Below are 10,153 nucleotides of genomic sequence, written 5' to 3' on the forward strand. Positions count from 1 at the left end.
TTCATTTTTACACCAGTAGTAGTTTTAACCTTAGGTTAAGAAGTTTCTTAAATTTCAAGGCAAACATAAAAGTCCTTTCTGAAGATTGGACCCAAAATACCCCTTGGTAGCACTTTTCTGTAAAATATCAAATCTCCAACTTATTACTAAAAACGGGGGTTATGTTATCTTTTTTGAGCAGTGCAATTAAAAGTTAGAAAATTTACTAAGCTATCAAGATATCGGCCAAAAACTGATAATGACGTTATCAAATTCGTCTAAAATAACATCATTGGTAGGATTCAAAGGACGTCATTATCGAAAAACGGCGACAACGATTCTGAAATATTTGTTGAGAAACTTCTAAGATTTTGGATGACGTCATTTTAATTGTCGGTGATAATTGAAATACGTCAAAGAATGATGACGTCATCAAAAAATCCAATCTTTATTATGGAATAGCACTGTCCATAGTCTGTCCATAGTCTTCTCGTTAATATGCTCTTTCTGAACTATGACAAATTGTGTTCTGTTAAAATTTTGAATATATATGGTACCGTATCTATTGCTTCTAACATCTGACAAGTTTTCATAATGATGGAAGAGGATGATTTTTTAATTGATTTAGACACAACATTTAATGTTACACATTTCCGAAATTCAAGCAGAACGTCTGGTGGTCGCAATTATTCTTGCGGTGTTGATTGTTTTCTCGAAATATGTTACCGCTTACTTCTTCCAGAAATAAAAATTAAACTATCGTTTGAAGAATCAAGTGATTTTTTTAATTTACTTCGAATAAGTTGTCTGTGCACAAACCAAGTATCTACGGCTTATTTCAAAATTCATTGTCGTAAAAAATAACAATATGAAAAGTAATGCTTTTCGACTGCTGGATGATATTAGAGAACCATTATGGTCAAGGATCAGTGAAAATTGTGGTGCTTTTACGAAAAGAAATAGTGATGCAGAGTTCCAAGAGAATTTTTGAAGTAATATTTCAAGAGCTTATTAGAAAGAGAGAGACACGTTTTGGAAGTGAGCTTTTTAATTCAAGGTACTTGTAATAGTTTTGTGTGATAGTGAAAAAGAACGTAGAGAAACATAATGAATACACATATTTCCTATTAGCAGATTCATGCAAAAGTCACGAAAAAACGTCGAGTAAACAAACTTTTGATTTGCGGAGGCATGCAAAGATTACCTCATACTCTGGACATTTTGAAAAAATATGCTTGTGTGTGCAATATTTCATCCAATCAGAGACTTTCTCGACGTTTTTCGTGACTTTTTTACATGAATCCGCTAATAGGAAATAGGTGTATTGTAAAAGTTTGAAATGAGGTACGCGTTTGCAATTACACCGTCGTTTGTATTAAAAAAGTGATTACTTACTGAAACCGGGAGAGGCACTGACTTTGATGTCCGACGGGAGCGTGGCGCTTGATTTTGAAAAATGGACCCTGTCAGATATGAATATTTGATAAATTTGGGACACTATCAAAACGAAAAATTGAAAACACTTTCATCTTCACCCTGAAATGTGGTAAAAATGACTAAAACTAGACGAATGATGTAAAGGTTCACTAATTTCAAACCTGAAAATTGTCCAAAATAACCAAAAGTCGACCCTGCCAGGTACACATCTTGAAAATTATTTTGAACGGTGAATACACATGTTGAAAATTAGTAAATCTGGGATCCTGTCAGATATCTTCAGAGCAGTGCCGTAGGAAGCATATTCATATTGGGGGGGGGGGCTGAAGTTTAGTGACACCGCGAGGGCCAACCATGGTTTGGCCCGAGGGGAGAAATTTTGAAAATTGAGCCTTAGATTGCTTAAAAATACACTCAAAATATGCACATTATTCATAGAATTATATTTCACAGGTCTATCGACCTCTACGAAATAATTTTAGATTTATAAATTGTCTAATTCTTCATCTGTCGTCCAGTCGTCAGAAGATATGGACAGAAGAGAAGACGTTGTTTTGGTCTTTGTCCTAGATTTTCGAACTAGGCGAAGGTTTGTTCTAGGGCTTCCTCTTACATGCCAAACGAAATCGTCATTTTTTGAATTCATTTTTTTCGCCTTTTGGCACATATCTTTAATGATTTTTCTTTCGTTGATAGTGAAGTCGTCTGTGATGCTAAAGCCACCAATTTCATTGAATCGTTTCAGCTTATGCAGATTTTGCATTATCCGTTCTTTTTCCTCTATACTTTTTAAGATCAACTTGATTGAAGACGCAATGTAGCCCTTTTGGTTTTGTCCAATGCGATGATGGGGACGGTTTGATATCTTGAACGCCAATGTTACCTAGTATACCTTCAATATCTATTTTGTCCTGTTCTGTTGTTCCCTTTGTTGTCTACCTCTAATTCCATCATTCCATGTATAATGATATTTCGTTTCTTGATTCGATGTCTCTTTCTTCATTCTGTTTTCTTGTTGGTGTTCTCTCACTGCTGATTTGAAATTATCCTTGTGTTTTCTTAGTTATTTCAGCGTATGTTTTTTCTGATGTTTCTCCATGTAATTCGTCGTTTGCTTTATTTCTTCTTTATAATCTGCTTGGTTTTATTTCAAGTCAGCCATCTTATTGGTTAAGATGTTTTTCGATATCGTTCTTAAGGCTGGCGGTTCTTGCTACTGGGTTTTTGAGCTTTTTAATGACGTCGTCCTTCTTCTCAATCTCCCTCTGCATCATATGATACGAGTTCTCACCTATTTTACTCATTAGAGATCGTGTTATCCGCACGCAATTCTGACATAGATATTGTTCGTTATAAGTGTTGGCAAAAATTTGCAGCTGATAAAGCGGTAATTGTGTGCACTCGTAGTGTACCATGCGGTGGCATTTTCGGCATTTTAGACGGTTTTGGTCATCGTCATCTGAGCAGGAGGTGGGAGTGCATGTTTGGTTTTGTTTAGCTTCTTCAAATGGTTGTTTTTCTTGCTTTTTGTCGGTTTTTTCGTTCATGTTTTTGATTTTGCTAAATTTCAACCATTTTTGAAGAACTGCACAAAATGCGTGAAAGACAATTATGACAAATTAAAAAAGAAAAACTTTGCATTTTGCAAAATAACCATTTTTGAAAAAATTATTGGGGGGGGGGGCATAGCCCCCCAGTTGCTACGGCAGTGCAGAGCCTAAAATAAGGACCACATCTCTGTTCCCAATTTTGCCTAAATGCCCATCCGGAACTGAAGTAATAAAGGAGGCGTATCTAAGGTCAATGGAATACAGGTTTTTTAGTTTTTTTGAGCCCCAGCAGCACAGCAGATTTTTTTTCCGTACATGGACGGAAGTATCATCGACGGTCGGGAGTATCTCATCTTTGTTGTTTGGTTTTGTTGTTTGGAATTGCTTAGGTCAGGGTTGGTAGTAACGGCTTGTCACTGTGCCGGGTGCATACTCGGCGCCTTGGGTCCCGCAGGGTTACTAGTAACGGCTCGAATTTCAGTCAGGTTAAAAAAGGGGCAATTTTACCCCATGAACTTCATGTTTACCCATATTATAAGAACATTACCCCCGTCTTTTTTGTCATCTTATAAGTATTTCCTAATTTTGAGTTCTGCTGTGCGAGTGTGGCTCAACTGATAGCGCGCTGTGTTTCTGATTAGAAACTCTTTCATTTGGTGGGTTCGAACCCCGGTCGGGTCGATATTTCAAGGTTTCAGATAAGTTTAAGATACTCCTGACCTTCAAGATGAGATACTTCCGACCGTCGATGATACTCCCGACCGTCAAGATGAGATACTCCCGACCGTCGATGATACTTCCGTCCATGTACGGAAAAAAAATTTGCAGCAGCACACCCACCAGGTCTATCAAGGCCTTTCGGTTTAAAAAAAATAAATTTTGCATAAGTTACATATCCTTAACCATCTAAAAAAATAAAACTTACGATCATGGTCGTAATATTTGAGAAAAAAGGAAAATGCCTACGAAATGTTATAACCACAAACGATTTGGAAGCGCTCTAAATTAGGTTGGAAAGGTAGTAGAGTTTTAACTCTGAGTTTTAACGCTAGACTTAATACTTAAGAGCTTAAGATCTAAGGATCCAAAAGTTCAAGAATGGTTCAATAGGGCTCAGTTTATAGCCTGGAAGTCTATAAACCCCTCCCGAAAGGGAAAAAACTATTTAAATACTCGAATAAATTTATCAATTAGCCCAAAAGCGACTTTCTCGCCCGAACTCCAAATTTCGAAAAACGAGGAAATAAGCTAAGTTCTCAATAGATTTTGACCATGATTGTATATTAAATTTGAAATGATGTTTTTACGAATACATAGCAAAAACCAAAACACAATGAGTGCCACCATTGTCACTCACTGTAGAATGATATAAGTCTTCTGTGTACCAAATTTTCATCACTGCACCTTTGGCAACGCTCCTAGAAGTAAGGGGTACCGGAAGAACTATCTCAGGAGCAAGGATCCCACCATAGTTGGGGATGTAATTTGCTGCTGGATAACTAAGGTAGGTTCCTGTTAATGGAATAATAGCTTTGTCTGAAGAATTTGTAATAATTGTCATCAAACTGCCCGTGCAGCACGATCCACAGCCCCAATAGTTCCTCAATTTCCCAACACTACAATGCACACTGCCAGAGATATGTCGTAACTTGATTGCTTTGAGAGTACCATCAAGAGTAAGTGAAAAGGAAGCTGGTGTTTTGTCTCGTGCTCCATAACAAATTGGTTTGTCTGTCAATTGAATGTAACCAACTAGGAAAATGAAAATAAACACTACAAATTAGCACATGATAATCTAAGCGAGTGGGGAAAGAATAGTGATAAATGTCTTAATCTTAGTCCTAAGTCTTTTTACTCTAGAACCGTCATATCAGATCTTGATGAGACTTCTTGATAAGACTTCCACTACCTTATTTCGAATTCATGTTGTGCACTATTGCAATGTCTTCCAACATTATATCACATACCAAACAGCCGATTGGTTGCAGAGTCGTCTTGACTGATTTTACTTCACTTACAACCAATCAGCTGTTGGGTCCGTGCAATGGTGCATATCACGAATAAGGATTCTGAGCTCAATTGATTAAATATCGAATTTAGAGTTACCTCGAATTTTAAACTTGGAATAAATAGGTCCACTGACAATTTGCCCGTTTTTATCCATGAAGACAGCCGTCAAATAAACAATCATTGAATCCTTCACGTTTGTTATTGTTGCTGAAACTTTCTTCGAATTCTTGGCGTAATTCACTGAAAAGGAATCTTGAAATTTCTTTTCCCCAAATTTTGTCAAACCAGTAGAATCGTGCCATAACGGTCGAATGAGAGAATCTTCATCAGATTGATGGAAAATTGATATCCAGTCTGAAATTTCTCCATGCATAGGTTTCAAAGACCATTCTAATGTAATATTGCCGTTTTCATTCGTTGATATTGAAGTTTGAGTTGGAAAAATTCTCGCGCTAATTGCTAGAAAAAGGAGAAAGAAAACCTCTTGTTCAACAAAAGCTGTGCAACAATACCTCCTAGCTTCTAGTCCAAAACCTCTCTAAATTTTAATACTCCTTGCATCTCTGCTTCAGTTTGGATTTTTAGATCTCCAAACTTTTATACAAACAGAAATCTGTTATCAGAGTCTGGTGGTCCTGAATACAATTTCGATATACTAGCGCAATTTGCGATCATGGTAAAATAAGAACCAAACCTCTTATCCAGACCAAATTACTGGAACTTTCCGAACAACTTTTTTACTCGTACTTTTTCAAACAAGTAAGGCTTATCTATTCTAATTTTGAAGAGCTACCTTGACATGACTAACATCGTCATTAGTACACCCCTGTCTCACAGCCCCGGCGGAACTTTTTTTCCCAGTGGGGATAACAACTCCTATTGAGATCCCAATGGGTTTAGAAACTCTATTGTTCCAAGGTTAGAAAATCCAATGGGGATAGATTTGGTGTGCAATTTCTAAGCATTGATTTTCGAATGGTGATGAAAAATCAATTTCCCAGGGGGGGGGGTTAAAATTTCAGGGTATTTTCCCATGGGTCCCAACGGATACGAAATTTTTGCCCTATTTTCCAGTGGGGCTTGGGTCCCCGCGGGTCTGTGACACAGAGGTGTATTAGTTTATGTAAACTCACCATAAGGGATGAACATAAAAAGAAACCACATCTTCACGAGAGATGACTTTTTTCTTGACTGAATATTCCTATCAACAAAATGCTCTCTAGACAAATCATTTTTTCATGCCCTTTCATGCCAAAACAGATCTAATTTCAAAACAATTGTTTTCAACCTTCTTGCGTATCCGTTTAAGTGTACTTTATATCATATTTAGCTACAGTGTATGTCTACACTACAAGGGTATATTAATCTTAAAAAGTGATTTTCTCCGTAAAGAAATGTGGTTCTTGTTGATGATCTTACTGAGATATGGTAAGCAAGAAATACTTTATTTACAAACTTTGGATAGAAATAATGAGTCTCGTGTCCCGGGGGGGGGGTGTACTAGGTTTGCGAGCTAACGGGGGTGCCAACCGACTTTCGACCCTTAGACCCTTACTGGGACAAAAAAGGAGAAAACAAAGGAAAATTTTGTGAATTCTACGACCCTTTGTGGAACTTTGGAGATACAAATAAGATACCCTTAAGGGCGGCACATTCCGTACCCCCCCCCTCCCCAAGGCTCATCATCGAGTAGCATAGAATCATGGGTAATTTTGGGACAGATGATTATAAGCGATGATGTAAAAACGATCATTTAGGAATCATCTTGAAGTACAATATTGACCTTAGTTAGTTACATCCCTGGAAGAGGCGAATGGGGTATGGGAACGTATCTCTGATCAGGGTGCTTTTTTTTAGGCCCTGAAAATATTTATTCTCTCGTCACTTTTAGCCATTTTTACAAATTTACGAAACATTTATATCTGACAAGGTCCCCATTTCAAACTCTGCCAGTGGGTCCGTACCCGTCGGCCGTCAAGGTCAGTGCACCCCAGCTGCATCACAACACCGCTGAGGCCCCCGGTAAAAAAAAACCAGCAAAATAAATGTAAATAAAGAGTAGAAAATGCACATCTCCGTTGAAAATTGTAAGCCTAAGTTTAATCCCCTTCTAATTCTATAATAGAATGACTCCTCCGCTCTAGATATTCGGGATTGCAATAAAAATATTGTCGCAATGGAAATTTTTATCCACCGGTGTCTCAATTGCTATTTTCCTTCTTTGAAAAATTCCCAAGGGATTTTCGAATCAAAGAAAACGTTTTATCCCCCTGTGAAATTCCAAATGTTATCAGTTCATTGAGACAGGGGTGTTGATACACCTTTTCGACCGTAGCCACCAATTGCCGTGCGGGCATTTCTCTTTCCACTTTATCCCACTAAAACCGTCCCAGTCCTTTTTTCGCACCTATAGACAATAGAAAAATGCGTCAAAAAAGGATTGGGACGTTTTAGTGGGATAAAGCGGACAAAAAAATGCCCGCGCGACTACGGTCGAAAAGGTGTATTTCATCGTTGTAGTGCTCAACAAAAAAATACATTTCACTGGTGATTGGTGCTGAGCACCATGAAACTCTGAGTTTGAATCATACTCTCGGATACCTAATAGCCGGGGGGGACCCGCTAATTAATTTTCCACCCAGGACATTCTTATTCCGAACCCCCTCCCCGCTCATTGATTTTTGGGAAATCTTTTGAAAGTTCCCTCTTTTACCCTAATTCTGCTGTATTAGCCACCTTTTCGAAAGTTTTCCACCCAGAACATTTTTATTCCAAACCCCCCCTCCACTTATTAATTTTTGAGATTTTTTCCAAACCCCCCGCTTATTCCAAACCCCCCGGCTATTAGGTACCCGAGAGTAGATATTGTGTCAATTCTTTATTAGAGTTTATTCTATCAAATCAAGCTGAAACTTTTGGAAAGTGGGCCCTCTGCTGGATGAACACTGCTAATTTAATCTTCTACCCGGAGTTGGAGGGAGGGGTAGTTAAACTTCGGCTCTGTGCCGCCCTTAAGACTTTTTTGGACCATAAAAGTCCCTCTAGGGGTGGTAAATACCACTAATACATATTAGGAGAAAAGTCCCAGTAGGGTACCGAAAATTAACAAAATTTCAGTTTTTTCGTTGATTTTAGAATTCCGATTTTTAAAAATCGGACGGCACCTTCCGTCATTTCGCAAACCTAGCACCCGCCCGGATTTTCTGTAATCCATTTCATCTTTAACATTTCAACTTTTTTGATTTTCTAGTAATTTGCGCAAGAATTTATCCAACTCAAACTTCAATATCAACGAATGAAAACAGCAACACTACATTAGAATGGTCTTTGAAACCAATGCATGGAGAAATTGCAGACTGGATATCCATTTTCCATCAATCTGATGAAGATTCTCTCATTCGACCGTTATGGCACGATTCTACTGGTTTGACAAAATTTGGGGAAAAGAAATTTCAAGATTCCTTTTCAGTGAATTACGCCAAGAATTCGAAGAAAGTTTCAGCAACAATAACAAACATAAAAGACTCAATGATTGTTTATTTGACGGCTGTTTTCATGGATAAAAACGGGCAAATTATCAGTGGACCTATTTATTCCAAGTTTAAAATTCGAGGTAAATTGTTAACTTGGATATTTAGACCATGTTCAAATGATTGCAATGTTTTCACGAATCCAAAAATAAGAAGATCTTACAGGAGTTATAAAAATTAAAACTAAGATTTGGTCTATATTTGTCTATATTCTTTCTCCACTCGCCTAGATTAATTTCTAATATTTATTTTCATTTTCCTAGTTGGTTACATTCAATTGACAGACAAACCAATTTGTTATGGAGCACGAGACAAAACACCAGCTTCCTTTTCACTTCCTCTTGATGGTACTCTCAAAGCAATCAAGTTACGACACATCTCTGGCAGTTCAGGGACGGATCCAAGAAAAAAATGAAGGGTCGCTGACGTAATTTTTCTTGTGTGATTTTTTTAAATCGCGCTACCCCCCCCCCCTAACCGAAACCAGAAAAAATTTGTTTAATTTGATTTTAAGGTTATTCGAATGTTAAAACTAATGTGCGTAAATTTAAAAATTATATTTTCAAGGATGAAAAATTGTGTAAGGCCAGAGTTTTCAAGTTGCTAAGAAAACAATTTATGATTTCAAAAGCGTTTGGTTTTGAGGTCAAATTTTGTATCGGGAGTGCCAAAAATAATTATATTTTGATGTTTACGTTTTAATATTTTTTACCGTATGTCTGTAGTGAAAATGACTATTTGGGTAAACAATTATTAAATCTTTAAGATTTCATTGGATAGTGTAAGCCATGTAATTCTTATTCACGTAATAATCTTTTAACTGCAGACATACAGCAAGAAGCATTACAATAATTTAAACATTTTCTAAATCTATCTATTTAGCTTTGTACCAGCGCTCCTTCAAAGCTTGATTTCAACTCACTCTCTATAAATATCATCTGACTTTACTTTTTATCACTGATTAAAAAAAATTCTCTATGCGTATCATTTCTTGATAGGATAACACGAAAATGTACATTAAATCTGTTTCGACCAATATCAGGGCTCATCAGCATGACTAGGAAATACATCCGGACATGGACAGACATTACAGAAGACATATACAAAGACGGACACACAAAACTTGACTAATAACTCAATATTTACAACGTATCTTTTTATAAATGTTAACAAAAGAACAGTCCAACAAAATACCCAAAAAAGAAGTAGAAACAAAATTCCAACGTTCAAAATCAATCAAAATATATTTACAGGTTTCAAAACAGAAGAATAAATAGTAATACTAAAACAGTAAAGGTTAGTAGCTAAAAATAAAGTGTATTAAACAAATTCCAACCGCCGTGGACCCATAGATGCAAACTGATCAATCACCTGATCGACATCTGGGACGATTTCTGGATGAATGTACATGAGGGAAAGGCCATTTAGACGCGCTTCACTCATTCTGCTTCGGAAACAGTTTTTAAGTTTTCTCATGGCAGAAAAACTTCTTTCACATTCACAACTGGTAATTGGCAGCGTGACCAAAATTTTTAACGCAGTGTATATGTTTGGAAAGGCCTCTTTAAACGGAGAAATAAATCTTAAGGTGGTAAGAACTGTGTTAGGCACACTTGCTTTAGTAGATAGCCAAAATCTTTCCCATTG

At 37.0% G+C, this 10,153-nt stretch overlaps 2 protein-coding genes across 2 annotated transcripts; one reads left to right on the top strand and one right to left on the bottom strand.

Moving 5' to 3' along the window:
- Positions 1-4,230: 4,230 nt before the first annotated feature.
- On the bottom strand, positions 4,231-6,197 carry LOC136822617 (uncharacterized). Its single transcript, XM_067078883.1, has 3 exons — positions 6,110-6,197; positions 5,073-5,435; positions 4,231-4,718 (listed from the first exon to the last, which is right to left on the bottom strand). The coding sequence occupies exons 1-3, from the start codon at positions 6,138-6,140 to the stop codon at positions 4,270-4,272; spliced, it is 843 nt and encodes a 280-aa protein (XP_066934984.1). The 5' UTR covers positions 6,141-6,197; the 3' UTR covers positions 4,231-4,269.
- Positions 6,198-6,302: 105 nt separating this feature from the next.
- LOC136822611 (uncharacterized) lies at positions 6,303-8,921 on the top strand. Its single transcript, XM_067078877.1, has 3 exons — positions 6,303-6,404; positions 8,227-8,589; positions 8,770-8,921. Exons 1-3 carry the CDS (start codon positions 6,371-6,373, stop codon positions 8,919-8,921), a joined length of 549 nt encoding a protein of 182 aa, XP_066934978.1. The 5' UTR covers positions 6,303-6,370.
- Positions 8,922-10,153: the final 1,232 nt, after the last annotated feature.

Source organism: Clytia hemisphaerica, unplaced genomic scaffold (genome assembly GCF_902728285.1).
Source record: "Clytia hemisphaerica strain Z4C2 unplaced genomic scaffold, Clytia hemisphaerica genome assembly, whole genome shotgun sequence".
Classification (NCBI taxonomy): Eukaryota; Metazoa; Cnidaria; class Hydrozoa; order Leptothecata; family Clytiidae; genus Clytia; species Clytia hemisphaerica.

Excerpts from the sequence above, each read along its gene's own strand:
- LOC136822611 (XM_067078877.1), top strand. The coding sequence starts at position 6,371 with ATGTGGTTCTTGTTGATGATCTTACTGAGATATG. Across the intron at positions 6,405-8,226 it reads GATGATCTTACTGAGATATG|TAATTTGCGCAAGAATTTAT; the intron begins GTAAGCAAGAAA and ends TTGATTTTCTAG. Across the intron at positions 8,590-8,769 it reads TTCCAAGTTTAAAATTCGAG|TTGGTTACATTCAATTGACA; the intron begins GTAAATTGTTAA and ends TCATTTTCCTAG.
- LOC136822617 (XM_067078883.1), bottom strand. The coding sequence starts at position 6,140 with ATGTGGTTTCTTTTTATGTTCATCCCTTATG. Across the intron at positions 5,436-6,109 it reads TTTTATGTTCATCCCTTATG|CAATTAGCGCGAGAATTTTT; the intron begins GTGAGTTTACAT and ends TCCTTTTTCTAG. Across the intron at positions 4,719-5,072 it reads TTCCAAGTTTAAAATTCGAG|TTGGTTACATTCAATTGACA; the intron begins GTAACTCTAAAT and ends TCATTTTCCTAG.